The sequence below is a fragment of the Chiloscyllium plagiosum genome, chromosome 10 (genome assembly GCF_004010195.1).
Source record: "Chiloscyllium plagiosum isolate BGI_BamShark_2017 chromosome 10, ASM401019v2, whole genome shotgun sequence".
NCBI classification, from domain to species: domain Eukaryota; kingdom Metazoa; phylum Chordata; class Chondrichthyes; order Orectolobiformes; family Hemiscylliidae; genus Chiloscyllium; species Chiloscyllium plagiosum.
Genome location: NC_057719.1, coordinates 77,969,382 through 77,996,941, shown reverse-complemented (window position 1 = coordinate 77,996,941; position 27,560 = coordinate 77,969,382). Strand labels below are relative to the sequence as shown.

At 39.6% G+C, this 27,560-nt stretch overlaps 1 protein-coding gene across 5 annotated transcripts in view; it reads right to left on the bottom strand.

Annotated features, from left to right (window-relative positions):
* sipa1l1 (signal-induced proliferation-associated 1 like 1) overlaps window positions 1-27,560 on the bottom strand; it is a 433,231-nt gene that overhangs the window by 63,652 nt on the left and 342,019 nt on the right. For all 5 annotated transcript variants that reach the window (XM_043698149.1, XM_043698153.1, XM_043698152.1 and 2 more), the window contains 3 exons: window positions 24,820-25,094; window positions 10,188-10,460; window positions 8,447-8,596 (listed from right to left, as the gene is read on the bottom strand). In XM_043698149.1, the coding sequence (XP_043554084.1) occupies window positions 8,447-8,596; window positions 10,188-10,460; window positions 24,820-25,094 (698 nt within the window). The remainder of the gene's footprint in view (window positions 1-8,446; window positions 8,597-10,187; window positions 10,461-24,819; window positions 25,095-27,560) is intronic.

The following is a 27,560-nucleotide window of genomic DNA, read 5'->3' as shown; positions in this document are numbered from 1 at the left end:
TGGTTATCAAAATGAAGAGACTGTTAAGATCCTTTTTTTTGCCCTGAATTATGAACAGTTGCTGTGAGGCATGCATCAGTCTTTGCAGAGGGTCTCTCAGACAGAGAAGCTTAAAACTACTTCAGATTTTTGGTAGAGTGAAGAGGACAAAAGTCATGAGAAATATTTCTTGCTTTATAATCAAGGCTATTTTTCATTCTAGATATTGTATAAAAGTTCAAATTCACCTCACATTTAAAATATATATGAAGCAAATTATTGTGTAATGGTATAATTATGCAGAAAATTCAACATATTTTGAAAAGGAAATCATGCTGTGTACATTAGAACATTTAGGTGAAAACATCTGAACTGATCCCTTTTCATTAATTGAATAGGCTACTAGGTTTGAAAATGGCATATTTCCATTGATAAAATACAAGAATTGCTTGGAAGGTCAATGTAGTTATTTATGTAAAGAATCTCAATACAACATATTATTCATTCGACCAGATTTTTCCTACAGCTTTGTGGCAATGCAGCTCATTGATAAATTCTGCAATGATTACTAATGTTTAGACACCATTTGTCATATATCTCAATGAATAAATTTATCTGGGATTAGAAATAGGAAAGAGACATTTCTGTCTTAGAAACAAATATCAGTTGTTATCAGAGCAGCAATGTTACTTTGACCAATGTGCATGTGTCCAAAAAGATGCTGAGAAAAGGGTGTGTTCAATCAACAGTTTGTTTCAATTAAACATGCTAGGGAGAACGAAGGATTATAATTTAAAGTTATGCAAGGTCAGAACTGGGTTAGATATCAGATATTGGTTTTCAACATAAAACAGTGGGCCCATTGAACAGTTTGCTGATTGGTGTGGCAGATGCTGATTTGCTAAATTCCTTCAAGCGCGATTTGCACCTATTTCTGGCTGCGATGGTGACCATCTGATATAAAAAGAGGGGTGTCGGATGACATGAAACAGTTCCCAAGTGATATTTACTAGATTTAAACATTCAGAAACATGTTTCCACACTTTCTCACAACTAATCCCACCTCTGTCACCAGACTAGATTATAGTGTTTTGGCTTCTCCCAGGAGGTTGCATAACTTTCAGAATAGGTGGGATGTGTGTACGTTTTGATGCACTAGTCATTGTAGTTCTTTGGGACAGGCTTGATAGACTGGAGGATTGTTTTTTGTCCATGATTTGGTCACATGAATCTTAAGAAGGGCAGAGATTGAACCTGACCAATGCTATGAGTTCCCTCATTCCATCTCTGGATCTGTGTGCAAATTAAACTCTGGCTAATCAAGTCTAAGGTTTCTATTCCATACGTAGACTCAAATGAAGTGACTCTGGGCAGTCTGGGTCAAATGGCTTCAATTAGATATGGCAAGAACCCAAGGCAAAAAACACAATACAAAATCAAGGGTAGAGACGTGGCCATAAACCATCACTAATTTACAGTTTTTGTCGAAAAGTAAAAATTAATTCCGAAACATCTGGTGCTCTGTGGAAACCGTTCCTCAAATGAAATTTGGTATTCACACAATCTCTAATTTCAGCTTGGACAATTAATCATAGAGTTGAAGAGATAATCAAACAGACCAAGATGGAAAATAAAAGATACTTTCCAATTGATCACATTAAACTGAAGTTTGGCCTATCTTCCCATTGTAAATGGGAAGCCACGGTGGTAAGGATGACTAGAGACTATTTATATTGTGTAACAGGTAGGGCAAAATAAAGTCAATGGGCAAAATCTTCTCTGTCCATGAAAGATGCAGACAATGGTGAGTGAGCTGGAAAAATGCACAAAACAAATCAGAAAAAAATGTGATGCTTAACATCAAGGGGGAAAAAATGTCTGATTTTCCACCCAGATTTTTAATAGGTGAGAATAACGTGAGTAGCCTAGTTACATGTATTAACATCTCATCACCACCTAATCTTGCCTCATAGCAAGTTGCTATTTTACAAAGAGTGGGGAAAAACTAGAGAGTGACAAACTAGGCAGACAGGAACACCCAAGCAGCTCCATACTGCAGCTCACTGAATGAGTCTCCAGTAATCCATCTTGGTCAGTATTCTCCAACATCTTAGGGCACTCCCCCCATCCATAGAAGTGTGCATCAGACACCCACCAGCCTCATTACACTATCATAGGATATCTTGTTCACTTATAATATAATTCAAAACTGCACTTTAAGTCACTGACACCTTTCATTGCAATATTATCAAGTCACCCAGCTGACAGGGACAGGCACCCATCAAGCTGGATGAAGCTGGTTTTTAGCTTGCTCTCTTCATGTTCACTCACTTTATACCTTGCATTTTTGGACAATTAATTCCATATTATTCAGAACATATACTTAGAATCCCTAAAGTTTAGAAACAGGCCCTTTGGCCCAACAGTCCACACCAACATTCCAAAGAGTAACCCACCCAGATCCATTCCCTTATTTCTCTACATTCCCCCGACTAATGCACATAGCACTATGGGCAATTTCACATGGCCACTCCACCTAACGTGCACATCTTTGGATTGTGGGAGGAAACTGGACCACCTGGAGGAAACTCATGCAGACACGGGATGAACAGTCGCCAGAGGGTGGAATCGAACCCAGTTCCTGGTGCTGTGAGGCTGCAGTGCTAACCACTGAGCCATTGTGCCACCCCACAGTAGCTTCACAGTACTTTAGCTTGTCTAGTCTTTATGTCAGACACAGCAGATCAGTCAAGAGGGAAAACGTTTTGTGTACAGCACCATGCTACGTCAATACCACCTCTGCAATATGTGCCAGCAGCTTATGTGACAAATATTCTGAATGTACTTCAACTAAATGGCCATGATTCAAGTCTAAGGGAAGCAGTTCTCAATCAAACAAAAGAGGATTCTCAGTCAAGAATTTGTCCAATCTCAGTCCAGAACATGGACACAATCAGTTGGTCACTTGGGGTGTTCAGCATTCAAGGAGTGTGGCAATGTGTAGATATCAATAAGTCTGTGGAGTTGCACAAATACCTGTCGGGAGATTGGTCAGTCATTATTTGGGATTGTTCTTCCAAGTCAGTTGGGGGAAGGGACACACTATCATTCCTGAGGGCCTGTTCACTGAAAGTAAGGAGTTTCTGCCATGGGGCACAATATGGGGAATCTACTATGGGAATTAGAGGAGCAGGCAGGGATCAGTGCACATATGGATGGGGGACGATAGAGCATGAGAAAGTACAGATCACTCTTTTGGTTTGGAGGGAGTGGAAATCATTGACAGACACCACTTCTCTGGCTTTGGTGGAAAGGGCAGAATCACAATGGCTGATATATCTAACTTGTAGGCCTCAGGCTCAGGAAGAAAAGGTGGGAATGTGTAGAAGATCAAACCAGCTGGGGTCATAGATTCATAGAGTCACAGAGATGTACAACATGGAAACAGACCCTTCAGTCCAACTCTTCCATGCCGACCAGATATCCCAACCCAATCTAGTCCCACCTGCCAGCACCCGGCCCACATCCCTCCAAACCCTTCCTATTCATATACCTATCCAAATGCCTCTTAAATGTTGCAATTGTACCTGCCTCCACCACTTCCTCTGGCAGCCTATTTCATACACGTACCATCCTGTGTGGGAAAAAGTTGCCCTTAGGTCTCTTATATCTTTCCCCTCTCACCCTAAACCTATGCCCTCTAGTTCTGGACACCCTGACCCCCAGGTATAAAAGGAACACGAAGGTTTGGCGTCACTCCGATTGACAAGCTCAGCCTATAACTCCCACTGTGAACTGCTCCTTCCATTCTCTTCGAAATCACAAGTGTGCAATTGAAATGAAAAATAACTGGGACGACATAACGTAAGTATTTTGTCTGTCCTAGTAATTGGAGTGTGCTTATGAATGATGTGAAGCCCTTCAAAAAGCAATTACATTAGTCATTCATTTTCACCGTATAAGCTTATGTCATCTGCACTATCTCAATGCAGACAGTGTCCAACTGTGAGGAATCCAAATTCTGGTCATAAACAAATCTTGACCATATCGTCGGCCATTACTAATTGATCACAGTCATCTGTGTGAAGCAGCAGTAAGCACAGGCCACCTTAGAAGTGTTACTTATAGGCTAAATTCATAAAGCCAATCTATGGTCTCACAGGCTGTGCAAAATTGTAAAAATTATTTCCTCTCACCTTGAACTGTAACTTTTGACAATATCATCTTGTATACAATGCAGTTTTTTTTCCAGGCAGAGGCGGGATGGTGAATATGGGGGACAAGATACCAGTAAACCCACCAGACATGCAATCTCCTTCTGTACTTGCATGACATATATCAGAAAAAAGTTGCCCATTTCCCTTCTTGTTGGAGTCCTCCATGTCCCACTGCACTGAGGACACCAGTAAACTATCATTTCTATGTGCTGTGACTGCTAACTGCTCACTCGAGACTGGTTTTGTTTCTTATATTCCCTATATAGTTTACTGTAACTGTGACAATGGATCTAGCCATGACACGTATTAACATTATTGTGACTGCTACACAACGAACGTGCAGAGAGATGGGGGAGAAACATATGTGTCAGAAAATCCAGGGCCAGCAGCTGCCTAAGATGCTCAACATGAAGTTGCAGCTGAAATCCCCTGAGGGTGTGGACAAGACATAGGAAGCCCAGAGATATTGTCCTCAATATAATTTTCTCCAGGTGAGCAAGGTGCAGTGCTACCACAAACACCACAACAGGCATGCATCATCGCCTGGATTAGGGATGGGTGACCATCTTGTAATGGTGGCCAACAAGTTGACAGCTGAACTAAATTGTTATCAAATTGGTTGTATCCAAAAGATCCACTGGGGATCTATGTAGGATCCCTCAAACCTTCACCCAAAAATGTATTAAAGCTGTTACCAATGCAAATTGAGCACGGTCACACCGCTTCATCTCATTTTCCCCTGACGAGGTCAGAGCTGCAGCCAGGGCAAAGGAATTTCCCACATGTGACTTCCCTCGGGTCTGAGCACAAAAAGCTGTACACAAATGCATTGAGGGGGCCATATCATATCATCGTGATTTATTCATTTGAAAATGGGTTTTGTTCAGTCAATGTACCAGTCATCTGTGATCATCAGGACAATATCTGTGAGGTCAGTGCCAGGTATCCTGGAAGTTGTCATTATGCCTACATCCCAGATAACGTACAGGTTCCTGATTCATTCAAAAGGCTACATGCCTTAAAAAGTGTTTTGCTGGGGGTTACTCTCTAATCATTTGACTTCATTACAGAACTCCTCAACTGAGACAGTCCGTATATACAATGCAGCCCATTCTTTCACCAGGGCCATTGTGAAGTAGATGATAGGTCTCCTGAAGATGAGAGTTTGATGCTTGGATTAGTTTGGAAGCAGCTTTGTGGTACACTCCATATGGATGTGTCGCATGAACCTTGCACAGGGAGGAAATTTTTCTCTCAGAGGGTAGTCAATGCGTTGAGTTCTTTAATGACCTAGCCTCAACAGCCCTCTACACTAAGTATATTCAAGGCTGAGACAGACAGATTTTTATTCAGGAAGGAAATCAAGGATTATGGGGAAAGGCAGGAAAGTAGAGTTGGAAATTATCAGCACAGCCATGATCTTTTTGAATGGTAGAGCAGACTTGATGAGCTGAAGAGCCTACTTTTCTCTCATGTCAAGTGCATCGCCTTCATCGCCTTCATCATGATAGAGTTGTGTAGCACTGGGTACAGAAAGCCAGACAGGACTTAATTGACAGCTGCTTTCAACAGATCGGAATGGGGTGAAGTCATCATTTATTGACTAAGTTTGTTATTGATGAAAAGCCAAGCAGCCTCTGTTTAGTCCCAGAAGCAACTAACTATTTTGTTTGCTTCTTTGCTTTTATTAAACAACAGGGAAAATTAACATTAACAACTGTTTGAAGGTTTTACGACATGTGATGCTTCCATATTCAACAATGACAAGATAATATTAATGCAAAGAGTAGCACTCAGATAGTGTTCTAACATAGTATAGTGCTTAAGATAGGTAGCACCCATAGCTTAATTCTAGTCGTTGCAGTTACAGTTGATCAGACAGCTGATGACAAAGCAGCAATACATTTATAAATGCAATCTTGTATTTCCAATGAAGTGCCTCATATGTGTCCTCATATTTTTCATTTCCTTCCCACTATGTTTCCTGTGAAGTGCTATTCCTGGCTGCTAATGCACAGTAAGGCCTTTTAATGACTCTGGTGGTGGGAATCCAGGAAGATGCTGGCAGCAGAGAGCATTTTCACAACTAGTGAGCATATGATACAATGCAGTTAGTGAAGAATTGCTCAAGATAACTTGCTGGAGCTCACAGAGAGAAATTCTCCGTGAAACTCACTGGAATTAACAAAACCAATTTTTAATAACATTCAACCCAAACCTTATTATGAAATTTAGCTAAAGCTCTGTTCTATTGGAAGCATCTTAAACCTGACTTGGAATAGCTTGGTACTCATACATGGCAGACATGCATCCCAACTTAGTAGGATCAATAATCTAAAGAAACATTAACACAATTATGACAAATTTCAGAACAATTTTACTAGTAGTCAATTCTTCACATTCGCTTTATTTAACCATAACTACTATTTTTAAGTTATGTTTAATTTTATGAACTGTTATTACATGCCATAAGTGCACAAGCATTCCTTGATGAGACTTTTTCCCCATTTGTAAGGAAGAAAAAAATCATTATGAAAGTATAATCAACAGTCATCATGAGTTATTTACTGTTTACTATTAAAAGATTAGTTTTTATTAACTTTCACCTTTTTCAGTGACTCTTCAAATGAGTGAGAGAGAAAATAGAGCTTGAGAGAGCGGAGGTGAGAGAATACTTTAGATTAATAAGATGCACGTCACACTATATTGAAGGGTGAGAGAAGTAAACTGAACAATTATATATCAGTTTGCCTAATATCTATTGCAAGTCTAGAATTATAATTAATGTTATTGTGACTGAGCACCTAGAATATTTTCAGGTAATCAGAGAATGTTTGCATGAATTTGTAATGGGTAGATCACATGCCTGATGAAACTTAAAGAATATTTTGAAAATTTGACTAAACTAATGAACAGGTCAATGCCCAAGGATGATATTTATATCAAGTGTATTCTGGAGCTTCACAAAGTCCCTTAAAAAGACTGTTGGCAATTTCACGAAATTGCCTTGAAGCTCATGGAACTGAAAGCAAATTTTTTGACCTGGTTAGGGAATCGAATGAGCAGCAGGACTCAGTAGCGAATATGGGCAGTTTCTCTATTTGGCACGACATGACTCGTGATGTCCAACAGATATCTGTGCTAGTGTCTTCAACTGATCATTAAATTTATTAATCACTCAGACAATGGAATACAAAGCCTACACATCTAAATTTGTTGACAACACAAAGATTGATGGCTCATATGCAGTGTACTTAAAATTTCAAATGGATATTAATAGATTAACTTCAAGGGCTAAAGGAGGAAATAGATTAAAAGCAAAGTACTGTGCATGCTGGAAATTGGGAATAAAAACGAAGTGCTGGAGAAACTGAGCAGGTTTGGTAGTATCTGCGATGAGAAAAACAGCATTAACGTTTCAAGTCCAATATGATTCTTTTTTGAAGATGTTGCCAGACTTGCTTAGTTTCTCCACCATGACAGAAAATGCTCAATAAACTTAGTAGATCAGCAGTATCTGCTGAGATAGAAAAACAACAGAGTTCATGCTTTTATTTGAGTTTCTTCAGTGCTTTGTTGTTACTTCATGACAGGCAAACCTGAAGTCTTTCACTTCCTGACCAAAAAAGATCATTTCTAAATGGTGAAATGCTAGAATTGGTGTAGGATCTGAGCAAGGATAGAGAGCAAGGAAAAGGGAAAGGGTGGAAGTACAGAAGAGTGATAGTGAGAATAAGACAGAAAAAAAAACAATAATACCAATGAGAGAGATAGGCTTGTTCAAAGACTCCCTGTACTTATCCAAACAGAAAGCAACTTAATCTTGAGTTTTGTGCTTCAATAACTCAATTGGCATCACGTATGATCAGTGAATAAGTATGTGGACTAAAAGTACGTACAAGCACCAAGATGTTTGGAAATCTTAATGCAACATTATTTTCGCCATTTAATTACACAGCCTGTGAAGGCCATGCCTTTGAAGCTTTCAGGGTGCAAAATTGTTTCTGATATCTGGTTTAAGAGGCATGCGGTTTCTTTCTGCCTGGTTTCATTCTAATTTCAGTGCCTGCAATTAACAGGAAATGAGTACCTGTTAACAGATGTCTGAGATATCAGCCTCTTGTTCAGTTTGCTCAGCAGGGCACCGACAGTTCAATTTGTACAAGTTGAACACAGCTCTTTAATGTGCCTTGAAGACAAGCTGTTCATCAAATGCTTCAAACTATACCAAACAATTGGTTGGAACTTACCCATCAGGGATGGACTTCTGCCTTCGATGCGTGCCACCACCAGATCCCACATCACTGGAGGAAGACAGATTACTGGGTGAATTGCGATTGTGCTGATTTCTGCCAACAGATGACACTGAGACATAAGAACTGTCCACTGCAGATAACGACCTGTGGGAGTCAAGAAATATCATTGCTGTTTCTTCACTGTTTGTAAACGGTAGTGAAATTTTCACCCATCTGAATTTAATATGAAATTTTTACAAACTTGCATTTCCAGAAGAAAAATGTTTTGAAAAAATTAGGATGTATGCATGTGAAAACTAATCATCGCAACATGTAGTTACGTTGTGCACTTAGTTCTGTTCATTGTATCATGAACTTCAGTAATAACTTGGTAATGAAAAGGAGCCATCTTGTATAATTCAAAAGTAGACAGTGTGTTTACAACTGACTTAGTCCCGAGTGATCTTCACAGATTTACTCTCCCTTAATTCTCTTTCCTGGAAGGGCAACTCTGACTTCAGTCCAATTTTGTCAGCCCCAGCCAGTCACCAAGAAACGTGTTTGAGTAAACATTCTTCATGCATGTTCATAACTCTTGAAACAGCAATCAGGCACAAGCAGCCTCGGAACATTTCTGTCCTACCAAGGGGTTCTGCTTTTAGCAGTTACTAAAACTGAAGCAGATCTGATTTAGAGTTCTGGTAAAAGGTCTCCATGCTGAACTGAGTTTCTCGCCACGGATGCTACCCATCCATGCACTTTGTTTTTATATTTCCTGGTCTTATGCCTCAGTTTCAAGGTGAATAGATCTACTTGGCTCAACTCTGGTATCATTTTAATTTAAAATAATTATTTCTCTCCAGGACTATATTATTTTAGTTTGCTAAGTAGTGTAGCTTGGGAAGATTACAAGTGATTTCTGGTGTAACTCAAATTCTTGGAGGTAAACTTGCACAACAAAACCAAAATAGAAACAGCTGGAAACGCACAGCGGTCAGCCAGCATCCCTGGAGGAAACAAGTTTGCGTGGTGAGCCATAACCCTGCTGTTAGTTGACATTTTAACCTGCCTGTTTACTCTCTAGAAATGACAATTGCTTGCTGTGGAGTCCTACTATTTCCTAGTTCAGTTTCAGGTTTCTAGAAACTGCACTTCATTTTTGCTTTCTCACCTTGATGATATCAAGCTCTCAAAATTGAAATGGTTTAGTCGAACGTGAGAGAAGAGCATGCTCTGTGTTTTTTTTAAAACCATAAAGTGCTGATGTTGGACCAGACAAGAATTTGTTCTACCATGTTTCAAAATCTTTCAAATTGTGTTATATACAAATAGCTTGGTTGCTAATGTTTTATTATAAACTTCTGTTTTGTTTAAACCAAATCTGCAGCACGCATACCAATATTTCAGTGAAAGGCCACAACATTAAACAAGAAAAATATAAGCTACCAAGCCAGATTTCAGTCTGGGATCTGTCTTGTTCAGTGGCAACATTAGCTGTGATCATGACATTGTCTACACAGCAATTTGAAGGTCCCTATACAGGTCACACACAAATCAGTCCCTTTAAATTAGTATATGCATACAGTTGTGGTAAAATCAGAATTTAAGAGAGTCAAACACTTAAATAAATTGACAAAAATAAAAATAAAAATGTTGGTGCCTATCAATACGCATTTATAGAATTCTAGTGACAATGAACTTAAAAGACAGCTTTGCATTCAATAAATGCTGTAGTTAGGGGAAGAAAAATACAAACCGCTTTGTGTCCAATGGTCGTCCATCACTGGAAGCACTACGTGGTATAGCACAGCTCCGTTCTTGTGGCTGAGCCCTGCTACTGGATGTGGATATCATCTTGTTCACAGACTGACTTTGTACCTGGGACTGGGATTGAATAGTGCTGTGGGATGGTGGAATTCCCCGCTGCCATTTATTGCTATTCTTAAATGGCAATTTGAACTCATAGGGAATTCCTTCATTGTTCACTTTGTATTCCATTACAGGCATACGGTGCAACTCTGAACAACTCCTAAAAACAAAAGAAAAAGAAATATTACCAGTGAAATACAACATCGCTCATTGACAGATAATAACTGTGGTAGTAACTGTTCTGATCAGCTTAAATGTCAAAAACTGACGCCATCTCTAGACACAACTGATGGTTGGTTATTAATAATGGTTTATAAAAGATTAACAAGTGAAACTCTCCAACTATTTATTCAGCTGCTTCTGGTCCCTACCACTTATAAACTAATCCTCCTATCTACTTACATTCTGTACCATGGTCCAGAAATTGCCAGTCTTCAATTTCTATAGTGTTTTTCACCTACACTCAAACCTGACATATCCAGTTTGTGTTCCCGTAAGCCCATTCCAACAACTCCTGATTATTCTTCAAAAGGCAAATCTTAAACTATTTTATCTCCTACCTCATCTTCCTCTTCAAGACTTTAAAAATGTTGTCCGAGGCCAGATTCATAACCATCTATCCAGCAAGTCCATTGGAATTCCAACAAACATGTTTCTGCTCTCTCCTATAGCACTGAAACAAAAACAGGGCAGTGATCTTAATTTGATCCACTGACCTTCCTCAATTTCTCTAAAGCCTTCAATAAAGCTCATTAGCCAGACTTCTTCCAAGTTTCTCCTCTATGATCAATTTAGTAAGGCTGCAGTTACATTGTTTTACTCTTGCTAATGTTATATTCACCACCGCATCATTAACAACTGCATTCCATTCCCACCCATCATCCACTCCAAAGTCCACTGAGGATCCATCTTCAGCCCTACAACTTAATGACATTAAGCCAGTTTCTGAACATTTGATGATGCCCCTCAGCTATACCTTTGCATCAACTCTCTTATTCTCTCCATCCAAGTGCTGTCAGCTAGCTTGTCAAATTTCTAGCAGTTTTCTCTTGATAACCACAGCAAAGCATAAAGCCATAGTTTTCAGCCTCTACCAATAGTTTCTTGGTCTCCAGGGCACTGTCTCAATCTGAACTAAACAATACAACTTCTGTGGCCTGTGTGAACTGGAGGCTCTCTTTTATTCTAAAAATTATTTGTGTACTATTTTGCATAGAACTTCTAAGCATTCTCTCCCAACTGTCTAATTGCTATTGGATATGGTTCATACAAGTTTCAAATTGTTTGTTATTTCTCAGCAATTGATTTTTTTTTCTGAATATAAAGAGGTGCAGTAGACTTTTAACAAATCATGGGTATTACAGACAGTGGGCATGAGTGCTCATTGAAAAGGACTAGAATGATCTCCCACCATTGAGCTTTGTTTGCTTGACAGTTTTCAGTCCAGTGCTCTGACGAAAGGCACACGTCATTGACCTTTTTCAGCCCGTTTAGTTTATTTTTCATATCATAGTGGAAAATGAATTTTCAGATAGATACACTTACTGTAAACAATGCATAAACAGTTCAAGACATTACCTAAAAGACCAAGTAGTTCACACATTGCTATAAGGAACACAATTTACATTTTGCTTCTGGTTATATTTAGTCTTCATCTTGAAATAAGAAGTGAATGCAGAAATCAAACTAGTGATGTTGCAAGTAGAAGAAATTCAATCAATTAAACATTGCCACCAGACACTGAAGTGGTTTTAGTTGCGAGAATTCATTCATAAAATAATATTTAACAGATAACAATTGATGATATAACTAATTGTATTTACACCATATTTTAATTTGTTTGCATAAAACAGATGAATGAGGAAGAACAACTTTTTCACCAAAATGAAATATGGGGATGGCAGTAGCATAGTGATATAGCAATCCAGAGACCCAGCTGATGTTCTTGGGCCATGAGCTTGACACCAATTGTGGCAGCTGGCAAAATCTGAATTCAATAAAAAAGTTCTGGAAACAAGGTTAGCCTAAAGATAACCAAGTCACAACTGTTAGAAAGCCTACCCAGTTCACAAATGTCCTTTAGAGAAGGTAATCTTCCCTTATCTGGTTTCATCTACATTTAACTCCAGGCCCACAGCAATACCGTCGACTCTAAACTTCCCTTTGAAATAGGCGAGCAGGCCCCAGTGATGCCCCACATTCCATTCATGAAAATAAAATCATTCTACATTTTCATTGTAAATTGAAACACCAGGACAGTTTTGCAAATGTACATAGATGGAAAATTATGCCAGATCACCTCAACAGCAGTTAACATCTATATAGAGGGCCATTTGACAGATTCGCAGTGATTTATTGCTTAACTTCAGATCATATTTAGAATTTTAATGAGTGATCGCCTCAAGCTTTAATCAACTTCTGGTTGCCTAACCACCAGTGTGCCCATATGTAGAAGTCAACAAATAATTGAGTGTAACGTAAAGCTCTCAACTGTTGCACAATAATGATACCTGGTGGAGATTTGGATTTGTTAAATTGTTCACGTTATTAATCAAGCATTGTTTAATTAAAGCAAATTACAACTTCTATAGAATAAACCAAAATTCTGAAGAAGGGTCACTGGACGTGAAACATTAGCTCTGCTTTCTCTCCACAGATGCTGCCAGAAATGCTGACTTTTTCCAACACTTTCGGATTTTGTTTGATTTCCAGCATTCGCAGTTCTTTGGGTTTTTTGGTTCAATAAATTTTGAATTCTTGGCAACAGAAAAAAATAAAACACTAATTTTTTTAAAAAATCCAAATTAATACTTATGATGGATGCAGGTACCATATTGGAACTGAAGTAGGTCTAAACTTATTTAAATAAAACTACAGAAGCAGCATTATTTTGCTACAGCACTCCATTAACTACATTCTTAGATACAGGAGAATATCCTGGAGAAACTAGCATCTAACTAATATGATGTATTATTAATGATAAATGATTATATAGCAGTGAGCTCTCTCCTAAGAAATGTGCTTTCTTGCCCCTATTTGTAGCACTTCCCTCCACATTTTGCCTCTGGTGATGCAAATTATTTTCAAGATTAATGGATTGAAAAACAGAGTTTAGTGATGGGTGCATGCAAAATCTTGCACTTCTGGCTCCCACGCAGCATTACAAATGTAATAAATATAATCAAAATAATCAAAATAATCAAAATATTTTGGATGAACCAAATTAGCATTCACACTCAACAATAATGCTGTTTTTAAACCAATTCTCAATTCCATGTTGTATTCTCGAGTCTGTTTGTAAATTCAAATGATTCAATCTCCTATCTGGATTTCAAAACTAATATTAATCTTACTATTATAGTAAGCCCAGTCCTTTGTAATGACCTTGACCTTTCAGTTGCTTAGAACTTCAAAAAATCCTCTTGCTCTCATATTCACACTTTTGACCTGCTGCTGCAATGTTCCAAAGAAGCAAAATGCAATCTCAAGGAACAAGACCTAATTTTCTGCTTAGTATCTTCACAACCTTGACAATTCAATAATGAATTCTACACCTCAAAAGCCTGACCTCATGTCATTTATCCTCCATTATTCTTAAATTCCTTCTCCATCCACTACCCCTTTACCCACATTCACACCTGAATTTATATCAATTTTATATCTTTCTATTTCACTCCAATTACAAATCCTTTGTCTTCAACACTGGGTATCAACATCATCTGCTCCCCTTGCTCATCCTCTGCTTCTGTCCAGAAATATTTTTAAAAACATTTTCCAACTCCTTTCAGTTCAAAAGAAGTCATGTTGGACTCTGTTAATTCTGCTTCTCTCTCCATTGATGCTGCCCATTGGGTTGCTCCTGAATTTTCTGTTTGTTCCAATTGAAGGTCATGTTTAAACAAATTTGACACTGGAGCATAAACACAGAACAATAGGCAAGTACTAAAATTATGTTCAAGTGCCTTGCTTATTGTCATGATCATTCTCTCTTATGCAATACCTTGGAATTGAGGATTGTTTGCTTGCACTCTGTGGTAAAGGGCTCGGAGATAGTCGATTAATCCGATGCATGATCTACAGGCTCTGGTATTTGATGCAGGCAATGCTTGGATGGCCAGGCAGATGAATTATTGCGAGATTTGTAAGGTTGCTCCGATGCAACAGCTTTGCCTCTGTGTATTCTTAACAAAGATGCACTGTGCTCAGTGCTTTCCTGAAAAAAACATTTGCTAGTTTTTTTTGGTCACAAGCCAGGAAGTCCTGACAGTTGGCAGAGAGGTTTGACCTCTTCAGGGATGTTTTGTGGAGGTCCCTAAAGGATTTGCAGTGAGTTTCAATGATCAACTTCCATTGCTTTAGGAGAAGACAATTTCACACTTTAATTACATTGAGAGAGAAAAAAAATCTCATCTGCATCTTAGAAGGGAGATTGCTTATTCTTCAATAGTATACGCTACTTATGGTCTACTCCAAAATAAGAAAAAACCTCCATTATCCACCATCCACCTCTCGTTCTTTAAACCTTCTATTGGTACCGTCTCATCCTGATTTTTAATTCATTCACAGGATACAGGCATCCCCAGCATTTATTTTCTATCCCTAATTGCCCTGGAGAAGCTGCAATCTTGAAATATTGTAAACCATGCTGTCTATGTACACACTTAGCACTTCAGTGCTGATAGAGCTGCACTCACCCAGGGAAATGGAGAGTCCTGAGTTTTGCTTTGTAGATAATGCAAAGACATTAGGGAACCAGGTAGTGAGTTACTGACCAAATTTTCACTACTCATTAAGAGAACAAATTCCTTTGTATCTTATTTTAAGTGAATGTTCCTTAGTTTAAGATTCTCCACGAGAAAACATCTTTCAATAACTAGTGTCAAGCCCCATTAAAATCTTGCATGCTTTAAGCCTGTACACCCCCAACAACCACCACCCCCAACTCTAATGAAGAGGTCTTACCTGTTTAGTCATTCTTAATAAGTCAACCCTTCAGCCTACGAATAAATCCAGTGAATCCCTTTTAAACTCCCTCAAATGCTAGTATAACCTTTCTTAAATATTGAGACCAACACTGCATACAGAATTCCAGGTGTGTCCTCACCAACAGTCTTCACAGTTGTAACAAGACTGCCCTACTTTTAAAAATCCCTAGCAATAAAGGCCAACAGTTGTCTTCTTACAACACCTGCACGCTAACCTTCATGTTTTATGCACAAGAACACCCAGATAGAACCCTGTGATGCATTGTTTTAGAATCTCTCTCCATTTGAACAAGTCTGTTGCTTGATTCTTCACACGTTACTGCATTAAACTCTATCAGCCAAGTTTTTGCCCTCTCACTCAACCTATATACTGGGGACATACCTTACAACACGCCCTCACACCTATTTTTGAATCAGCATTAAATTTGGATACATTACACTGTCCCCTCCTCCAAATCATTAATACAAACAGCAAATAACTGTTCCTTGTGGCACTCCAGTAATTGCACCCTTCCAATCTGAAAATGACCCATTACTGGGTCTGTCTTCTTTGTATTAACTAATCCTGAATCGACACGAATATATTACTTCCAATACGATAAGCTCCCATTTTGTGTAATAACGTTTTACATGGCATGTTACGGAGTGTCTTCTGAAAATCCAAATACATTACATATACCAATTCTGCTTTATTAACTCTACTTGTTATATTCTCAAAGATCTCTAGCAAATTTATCAAACAAGATTTCTCTCACAAAATCATGTTAACTCTCTGATGGGGTTAAACTTTTCTAAATGTTTTGCTGCTTCTTTCTTAACAATGCACTGTAGCTTTTTCCCAACAACAGATGTTAGGTAAAATGGCCTAAAGTTTCCTGCTGTTTATGAGATAGTCTTAAACGTTGACCTTTCAGTTTACTTTTTATTCTGGTTCTAACTTCTGCTGCATTCTTCTGCGTATATTTTCAACTCCTTCCCAGCACATTTAATTATTTTCACCTCTTCTCTACCTTACATGTATGCTCTTCTTTCATTCTTCAAACATCCCTTAAATTCATGTTCTCCCAATTTAGTTCAAATATACATTTACAACCAGAGTTATACAATTTGCCAGGACATTTGTCCCAGCATGGTTCAACTAAAGTCCATTCCAGTGGAACATCTATCTCTCCCCCCCCGCCCCAGTATTGGTGTAAGTTTCTATATATCAGGATGAATTTCTCCCAGCAATCTGAGGCACACATGCATAAAGTCTAGAGTCATACAGCACGGAAATAGATCCTTTGGACCAACTCGTTCACGCCTAACAGACACCCTAATCTGTCAGCATTTGACACATATCCCTCTGAAACTTTCCTGTTAATATACCTTTTAAAATGTTGCAATTGAACGCCTTGACTACTTCTTCCAACAGCTTGTTGCAAACACACACTACCTTCTCTGAGCAAGTTACTCCTCAGGTCCTTTTTAAAATCTTTCCCTTCTCATCTTAAACTTATGCTCTCTAGCCTTGGACTCCCCTACTCATGATTGACTATTGACCCTAGGCCCCTCATGATCTTAAGGTCATCCATCAGCATCTGACATTCCAACCTTTTTAACCTCTCCCTATAACTCAACTCCTTCAGTCCTGGCAAAATCCTTTTAAATTCTGTACCACCCTTCTTGCAGAAGGGCAACCAGAATTGTACATGGTTTTCTAAAAGTGGCCTCACCAATGTCCTGTCCAGCCACAACATGACATCCCAACACCTACATTCACTGTTCTGACCAATGAAGGCAAGTGTGTCAAATATCATCTTCACCATCCTGTCCACTTACGACTCCACCTTCAAGGAACTATACACGTGCGGCCCTTGATCTCTTTGTTCATTAACAATCCCCAGGGCCCTACAGTAGCTGACAGAAAGTGAGGACTGCAGATGCTGCAGAGTCAAAATCAAAAATTGTGGTGCTCTGAAAGCACAGCAGGTTAGGCAGCATCCAAGGAGCAGGAGAGTCAACGTTTCAGGCATAAGCCCTACATCATCATCCTGATGAAGGGCTTATGCCTGAAACTTTTATGCTCCTGCTCTTCGGCTGCAGCCTGAACTGCTGTGCTTTTCCAGTGCCACACTTTTCAACTCCTTCCCTATCAGTAGCTGTTTAAGTCCTGATCCGGTTTGCCGTATCAAAATGCTAAACCTCACATTTATCTAAATTAAACTCCATCTGCTAGTCCTCATCCCATTGGCCCATCTGATCAAAGTCTCTCTTGAATCTTGTTAATGCTTCTTTAATTTGCACATGCTACAGTTTGTAATTCAGAGATTAACACCTTTGTAGGTCCATATTTTAACTATGCCCGGAGCTATTCTTAATCCCTCAGCAGAGCCTCTTTCCTAGTTCCACCTGGGTTGCTGGCTTTTCGTGAAGTCCTCCCATTTGACATTTCTCTCCAACACAGAAGAAATGTCCTGAAACTTGGCACCAGGTAGACAATGCAGCCTTCAGAGCTGTTGCTCCAGAGAATAGTATCTCGTCTGTCTGTCCAGCTATTTTTATTCCATCTAATTAGTTTAACTAGTTTAAGTGAATTTCTTAACTCTACTCTTCAGGTGCAATGTTTCCAGATTTAAACCATTGAGCCAATCAAGAGAAACATGGAAAATATTTCTGGTCATCCTGCTATAGGAAGGATATTATTGAACTGGAGAAGGTGCAGTAAAGATTTACAAGGATGTTACTGGGACTGAAGGATTTGAGTTATAAAAAGTGGCTGGATAGGCTAGGATTTTGTTCACTGGAGCATAGGAGGTTGAAGGAAGATCTTAGAAGTTTATAAAATCATGAGCGGCACAGTTAGGGAGAATAGCAAAGATTTTTTTCTCGAAAGTAAGGAATTTAAAACCGGAGGGCATAATTTTAAGGTGAGAGGTGGAAGATTTAAATGGGACCTGAGAGGCCACTCATTCACACAGAGGGTGGTTTGTATGTGGAATAAACCTCCAGAGAAAGTAGTGCATGCAGGTACAGGTAGAATAATTAAAAGACATTTGAACAGGTGACCTGTACAAGAAAGACGGATTGCACCCAAATTGGAAGGGGACTAATATACTGGCAGGGAGATTTGCTAGAGCTGCTCAGGAGTATTTAAACTAGTAAGGTGGGAGAGTGGGACCCAGGGAGATAGTGAGGAAAGAGGTCAATCTGAGGCTGGTACAGTTGAGAACAGAAATGAGTCAAACAGTCAGGGCAGGCAGGGACAAGGTAGGATTAATAAATTAAACTGCACTTCTTTCAATGCAAGGGGAAAGTGAGGACTGCAGATGCTGGAGATCATGGCCGAAAATGTGTTGCTGGAAAAGCGCAGCAGGTCAGGTAGCTTCCAAGGAGCAGGAGAATCGACGTTTCGGGCATGAGCCCTTCTTCAGGAATCCTGAAGAAGGGCTCATGCCCGAAACGTCGATTCTCCTGCTCCTTGGATGCTGCCTGACCTGCTGCGCTTTTCCAGCAACACATTTTCGGTTTCAATGCAAGGGGCCTAACATGGAAGGCAGATGAACTCAGGGGATGGATAGGAACATGGGACTGGGATATCATAGCAATTATAGAAACATGGCTCAAGATGGACACCCCGCAGACTTTGACGCTCCACGGAAAACAGCCCCAGCCCGTTCAGCCTCTCCCTGTAGCTCAGACCCTCCAACCCTGGCAACATCCTTGTAAGTCTTTTCTGAACTCTTTCAAGTTTCACAACATCTTTCTGACAGGAAGGAGACCAGAATTGCATGCAATATTTCAACAGTGGCCTAACCAATGCAACATGACCTCCCAACTCCTGAACTCAATACTCTGACCAATAAAGGAAAGCATACCAACCTTCTTCACTATCCTATCTACCTACGACTCCACTTTCAAGGAACTATGAACCTTCACTCCAAGGTGTCTCTGTTCAGCATCACTCCCTAGGACCTTTCCATTAAGTGTATAAGTCCTGATAAGATTTGCCCAGTCTGAAAAACAACCCTCCACCACCACCCTCTGTCTTCTACCTTTGAGTCAGTTCTGTATCCAAATGGCTAATTATCCCTGTATTCCATGAGATCTAACCTTACTAATCAGTCTCCCACAGGAAACGTTGTCAAATGCCTTACTGAAGTCCGTATAGATCACATCTACTGCTCTGCCCTCAATCTTCTTTGTTACTTCTTCAAAAAACTCAATCAAGTTTGTGAGACATGATTTCCCACACACAAGGCCATGTTGACTATCCCGAATCAGTCCTTGCCTTTCCAAATGCATGTACATCCTGTCCCTTAGGATTCCCTCCAACAACTTGCCCACTACTGAGGTCAGGCTCACCGGCCTATAGTTCCCTGGCTTGCCTTTACTGCCCTTCTTAAACAGTGGCACCACGTTTGCCAACCTCCAATCTTCCGGCACCTCACCTGTGACTATCGATGATACAAATATCTCAGCAAGAGGCCCAGCAAGCACTTCTCTAACTTCCCACAGAGTTCTTGGTTACACCTGATCAGGTCCTGGGGATTTATCCACTTTTAACCGTTTCAAGACATCCAGCAATTCCTCCTCTGTAATCTGGACATTTTGCAAGTTATCACCATCTATTTCCCTACAGTCTATATCTTCCAGATCCTTTTCCACAGTAAATACTGATGCAAAATATTCATTTAATATCTCCCCCATTTTCTGTGGCTCCACACAAAGGCTGCCTTGCTGATCTTTGAGGGGCCCTATTCTTTCCCTATCTATCCTTTTGTTCTTAATATATATTTGTAAAAAGTTAATCGCTCCTCACCCAGAAGGACAACAATCAGGATATCCATCTGAGGCAATGATAAAATTGTTAGATGAGTTAATGGCACAAAACATCATGAGTGAATATGATTTAGTAGCCATTGTGGAGACATGGTTGCAAGATGATCATAACTGGGAGTTAAAGATCCAGGGGAATCAGACTATTTGGAAGGACAGGCAGGGAGATAATGTAGCTCTGATATTTAAGGACAACATCAGGGCGGTGGCGAGAGATGATATAGGTTCTATGGAGAATCCATTTGGGTGAAAATTAGAAATTCTAAGAAGAAAAAGGCACTCATAGGTGAAGTCTTTCAGCCACAAAATAATAATAGCACATAGGGGCAGGCAATAAACAAAGAAATAACTAATGCCTGTAAAATAGTACGACAATTATCATGGGGGATTTTAATCTACACGTCGATTGGTCAAACCAGGTCAGTCAGGTTAGCCTTGAGCAAGAGTTCATTGAATGTGCCCACGATAGTTTTCTTGAACAGTACATAATGGAACTGGGGAGGGAGCAAGTGGTCCTGTGTAATAAGACAGGGAGAATTAATTATGTCATAGTTAGGGAGCCTCTTGGAAGCAGCGATCACTGTATGGTTGAATTTAGAATATAGATGGAAAGTATGAAGTTAAAATCCAATACTAGGGTCATGTGCTTAAATAAGGGAAACTACAATAGGATGAGAGAGGAATTAGCTAAAGTAGACTGGAAACAAAGACTTTATGGTGGGACATTGACTAACAGTGGAGGACTTTCAAAGCAATTTTTCAAAGTGCTCAGCCAAAGTACATACCAGTGAAAATGAAGGACTATAAGAAAAGGGGTAATCTGTCAGGTGCCTAAGGAAATAAGGAAGGCTATCAAATTCAAAGATAAAGCTTACAAAGTGGCCAAGATCAGCAGGAAACTAGAAGATTGGGAAAGCTTTAAATGTCAACAGAAAACCACAAAAAGAGTTATGAAGAAAAGTAAGATAGATTATGAGAAAAACTAGCTCAGAATATTAAGACAGATAGCAAACATTTCTATATATATATATATAAAAAATAAATAAAACAAAAAAATTGACTAACGTAAATATCGGTCCTTTCGAGGGTGAGAACGGGGATTTAGTATGAGGATATGAGGAAATGGCTGAGGCATTGAATAGGTATTGTGTTGGTCTTCACAACAGAGGACACGAATAATAGGTGAGCAATTGCCAAAGGGACGAATGTAGGTGGAAACAATCATGATCATGAAAGAGGTTGTGTTGGGCAAGCTAACGGACCTAAGAGTACACAGGTCTCATGGCCCGAATGGAATGCATTGCTGTATGCTAAAAGAGTATGTGGGAGAAATAACAAATGGTAATTTGTGATAAACTAATGTAGCCTCCTTTGTTTAAACCCAGGCCTTGGATTGGATTTTACCTTCACACTTTCCATCTATATTCTAAATTTAAACATAGTGATCACTCCTTTCAAGAGGATCCCGAACTATGACATCATTAATTTTTCCTGTCTCATTACATAGGACCAGATCTAGGATAGCTTGGTGGCTCAGTGGTTAGCACTGCTGCCTCACAGTGCCAGGGATCCGGTTCGATTCCAGCCTCGGACGACTGCCTGTGTGGAGTTTGCACATTTGCGTGGTTTTCTCCAGAGTGCTCCAGTTTCCTTCCACAGTCCAAAGATGAGCAGGTTAGCTGAATTGGCCATGCCAAATTGCCCACGGGTTTAGGTGCACTAATCAGAGGGAAACGGGTCTGGGTGGGTTACTCTTCGGAGAGTTAGTGTGGATTTGTTGGGTTAAACAGCCTGTTTCTACACTGTAGGGAATCTAATCTAATCTAATGGGGCGGCACGGTGGCTCAGTGGTTAGCACTGCTGCCTCACAGCACCAGGGTCCCAGGTTCGATTCCAGCCTCGGGTGACTGTCTGTGTGGAGTTTGCATGTTCTCCCAGTGGCTGCGTGGGTTTCCTCTGGGTGCTCTGGTTTCCTCCCACAGTCCAAAGACGTGCAAGTCAGGTGAATTCGCCATGCTAAATTGCCCCTAGTGTTAGGTGTATTAGTCAGAAGGAAATGGGACTGGGTGGGTGACTCTTTGGAGGGTCGGTGTGGACTTGTTGGGCCGGTGTGGACTTGTTGGGCCAAAGGGCCTGTTTCCACACAGTAGGGAATCTAATCTAAATAAATTCCCCGGTTCTATTACATACTGTTCAAGAAAATTCATTAGACTCTGGGGCAGTTTCAGCAGGTTGGAAAACAACAAATGTGACACCATTGTTTAAAAAGGGGGGTAGGCAAAAGATGGGGAATTATAGACCAGTTAGCTTATCTTCTATAGTAGGGAAAATGCTTGAGTCAATTATCAAGGAAGAAATACCAACGCATCTAGATAAATAGTGCTCATTGGGCAGAAGCAGCATGGGTTCATAAAGAGCAGATCATGCTTAACTAATCTTTTGGAATTCTATGAAGACATTACAAACATGGTGGACAATGAGGACCCAGCAGATGTGCATCTAGACTTCCAAAACCATTCAACGAGGTGCCACACGAAAGGCTGTTGCATGAGATAAAGATGCAAGGTATTACAGGCAAAGTATTAGCATAGATAGATGATTGGTTAACCAAGAGGAAGCAAAGAATGGGAATAACTGAGTCCAATTCTGGTTGGCAGTCAGTCAGTCAGTCACTAGTGGCGTGCCTCAGGGGTCAGTGTTGGGATGCAATTATTCACAATTTACATACGCGATTTGGAGTTGGGGACATGTAGTCTGTCAAAGTTTGCGGATGACTAAGACGAGTGGAAGAGCAAAGCGTGCAGAGGACTGTGAAACTTTGCAAAGGGACATAGTTAGTTAAAGTGAATGAGCAAAGTTCTGACAGATGGAGTACAATGTTAGTAAATATGAAATCATCCATTTTGGTAGGAATAACAGTAAAAAAGGACTATTATTTGAATAGTGAAAAAATTGCAGCATGCTGCTATGCAGAGGACCCTGGGTGTCCTTGTGCATGAATCACAGAGGGTTGGTCTGCAGGTTCAACAGGTAATTAGGAAGGCAGATGGAATTTTGGCCTTCATTGTTAAAGGAGTTGAGTTCAAAAGCAGACTGGTTTCACTGCAGCTGTACAAGGTGCTGGTGAGGCCACACCTCAAGTACTGTATGCAGTTTTGGTTTCCTTACTTGAAAAAGGATGTACTGGCACTAAAGAGGGTGCAGAGGAGGTTTACTCGGTTGATTCTAGAGTTAAGCCTTATGAGGAGAGATGGAGTAGACTGGGATTATATTCATTGGAATTTAGAATAATGAGTGGGGATCATATAGAAACATATGAAATTATGAAAGGAATAGATGTTTCCACTGGTGGATGAAACTAGAAGAGGGAATAGCCTCAAAATTAGAGGGAGCAGATTTTGGAATGAATTGAGAACTAACTTCTGCACGAAGAACTCTGTGAAACTATGGAATTCCCTGCCCAGTGAAGCGGTCGAGGCTTCTTCAATAAAAGTTTTTAAAGCTAAGGTAGATAACTTTTTGAACAGTAATGGAATTAAGGATTATGGTCAGAGAGTGGGTAAGTGGAGCTGAGCTAGGTGGGTAAGTCATGGAAAGATCAGCCATGATCTTATTGAATGGCAGAGCAGGCTCAAAGGGCCAGATGGCCTGCTCCTGCTTCAAGTTCTTACGTTCTTATGAACCCTGGCTCGGGAATGGTCACAATATTTGTGACAACCTATTAAACTTTTTGTAGTCATTTGAAGAATATCACTATAAGGCCATTTGTGCAACATAGAACACAGCATGACTTCCTAAGAGAGGACAGCACAAAGATTGTCATCGACAGTGTTCTCCCACTGAAATATTGAACTGAGTTAATTACAAATACTGCTGTTGAGTAGATTCTGCTGAAATCTTCATATGTTCATCATTTCTTAATGAGCAGAAACTTCCTTCTGGCAAGCTGATTGCTCTGTCCGTAATCTGAAGCTTAAATCAGTCAAGCTAAGGACCAATGGAAGGTTAATTCAAGAATTTTCAGATTTACATAGCTTCACTAACCAAAACGTAATGCAACACAATGCTTATCCAGACAAGGTAGTCTAATCAGTCAATTTCATACTTATAGAAAGTTTGCTCTATTGACATGGGCAACCTTCCACTGTTCAATTGTTTGGCAACATTCTCAAAGGTTTAAATTCAATTTTTTTTAAAAAAAGCATTGTAGATAGAGAATAAATAAATGCTGATACAATGCTTCCGAAAGACAAAAAAATGAACATCATTGATAACTGAATAGTTTGAGATAAACTATGTGATTGATGAACAGCATAGTCAAATGAAGTTTGCAAAGGCTCAATAAAGCATAACCATAAGAGCATGTGGCACAGCAGAAGCAAGCAATTCAGCTCATTGAGTCTGCTCCACCATCCAATGAGACCATGGCTTATCTTATGATCCTCAACTCCACTTTCCTGCCTTGGCCTCCTTGATTCTTTTACAATTAAAAAATCAGCCTTGAAGACACTCAATGACCCAAGCCTTTATAGCCCTCTATGGGAAAGAATTCCAAAGTTAGGGAGGGAGAGAATCAAAATAGTGAAGGTTGGGAAAAACTAGGGGTTATAAGGTGAAGATCTGTGAACATGAAACAGGTAGGGAAGGGCTGTGACTGTGGAATATAATAAGCTGAATTTGGGTGGAGCAGCAAAAACTTCAGTTCAGGGAACATACCTGCGAGGGGTGCTATCTTCATGGGGTGGAATGATGATCACTTTAACTGTTACAGATGTTCGTAGCAGATCAATCATTTGTTCATGGGTCAGAGTTGCCACAGCAACTTTACAGATTTCCACCAGCCGGCTGCCTTGTCGGAGACCTGCTTGCCATGCGTAGCCATAGGGTTCGACATCTGCTACAATGCCTTCATAGTTAACATGGAAACCAAGCTGGCCTAGGCCATTTCTCCTCAATGTCATCTCAACAGTCTCGCATCCCTTTGTGGTTACCTGAAAAGGATCCAGACAATATTCTGAGGGATGTAAGTTTGTGTTGAATATAAACTTGTAAATAAACATACTTTCCATTGTCAATACAGTTTACAACTGTTTTACATAGATTTTGGTGAGCAGTAAACCAGCACTGAGAAATGGTGAGTAAAACCACAATTGAACAGAATGAAGTTCAAAGATCAAAGAGGCAGCTGCAAGGTGCAGGCATTCAAGGAGAAAATTTTGGGAACAGAGTCAAGACAACTGGAAGTACTGTCATAAACAATGAAGCTTAGACTAGAATAAGGGAAATAAAGTGAACATGGATTGGGGTGGGGTGAGGTGGACAGAAATGATTGCTGAAATAAAGGAGAGCTATTCGACAGACGAACTTTAAATTTAGTATATGGGAAGCAATGCAATATCACACAGCAGTCTTAACATTAAGCCAATGCATTCCAAGTTCATAGGTAATTATTTTATGTTACAATGTTATTTCAGCGGATCACATTTCCTGCTCCATTTTCAAGCTAATGCCATCTCTTGGTTCACCTTGTGAATGATGGTTCTCTCACACCCCCTCGCCCTCATTTACCAGGAACACACCAGAATCCATATCCAAATACATAATAAGCCACCATTTCTGCTTCCTCCAATGCAATGCCATCACCTGACATTTCCCCTTCCCCTGTCAGCATTTTGGAAAGACCATTCACTCCAAAATGACCCTGTGCTTTCCTTCTCTACTCCCTAACCCCCATTTTCCCACAGATGATGCAAGACCAGCCCACTCCCTTCCTCCATCCTCACTACCCAAGGTTCCAGACAGACTTTTCAGGTGAAGCAGTGACTTACTAATGACTACATTCAATCTAGTCTACTATAATCACAGCTCACAGTGAGGTCTCCTCTACACTGCGGAGACAAAACGCAACACCTATTTTCTGCCTGCCTGCTAGTTGCAAAGTCCAGATCCCTTATCTCCTTTTAACCATTTTCTCAACCTCAATTTTTTTCACATCTCTCCAGTTCTCTGTATTCCTGCACCACTGTTTGAACTGTACCCTATAGTCTATATCACCTCACCTTATTCTTTCCACACAATTTACGTTACACTTCTCTGCCTTAAATTTCTTCTGCCCATGTCATCAGTTTGTGAATCATTACTGTCCAGATAGTTCACAATACATCCAAGCTTGAAAATTTTGAAGTTATGTCCTGTACATCCAAGACCAGCCTTTAATATGAATTATTAGAAGCAGTGGTTCTAAGCCCCTTGGAAAATCCCACCACGTTCCTTTCACTGTTTCCAAACCAAACAAAATCTTTGATTCACCACTACTCAGTTTTATACCATTAAATCACCACTATTCTTTTTATTCCACGAAACTCAACTTTGTGGAAGGGCTTATTATGTGACACCCTTTTGGAAGCTGATAATTACTAAATTAATTGCCTTCCCTTATCAATTACCTTTCATTAAAAAAAGATTGAATTATTTAAACTAAATTTGCTTTTATCAAACCTGGCCCGATGATTTGATTCAAGCTCATTTCTAAAAACACTCTCATCATTCGTGGTTGAACATACTAGCCTCTAACTTCTAGATTTGTTCTTAGACCATCCTTTGATTCCTATATTTCAGAAAATGTATCATGTAATGTATCCCCATGATTCACACTCCTTTCAATGTTTACACAGCAGACTTTAGTGTGGAACTTTGTAACGTGACATATTTTTGGGTTTTATTTAAGATGCTTGGGATGCCAATTTCTTAAAAAATGCCATAAATGTTGGTCTGATAACATCTTATCCTTCAAAATCAATGTTGGATGCTGTTCTCAAGTTTGGTCCATTATTAATATAATAATTCTATGGTTGATTTGATTGTCTTGTTTCCCACTAATGAAATTGGCAGCTTTTTAGATCAAAGTGCATCAGGAAAGTAAGTACAGAGGAGATAAATGGAAATAAGTGAAATAAAAAACAGAAGTTGCTGGGAAAGCTCAGCAGGTCTGACAGCATCTGTGACCAGAAATCAAAGATAACGTTAGGGGTCTGGTTACTCTTCCTCAAGAATAAGAGATGTTTTACTGGATTTAAGTAATGATAAATCATTTGAAATTGTTCACCGAATGAAAGTAGGTAAATGTAGGAGCCTCATCGAGTTAAAATGACATTTTCACCCTGTATATATTAATTTTTTATGATGGTATTATGATGGCCTTTTGGTTGCTTTTCAATCCAGTATTCTGAGACTATTTTTTGCAATATGAACAAGGAATTGTTTGAAGCATAGACACAATTTAACAAAAATAAAATAATGACTTGTTCTAGACTGCATTACTAGCAGTCAAACTAATGGTGGGTGCTCAAACTACAGGTTCAAAAAGGAGACAACAAAGAAAGGACAAATTTGGTGACAGCAAGTAAGGAAACCAATTTACAGAGTAGAAATAGGAATTTATGAAAAACAATCAACCA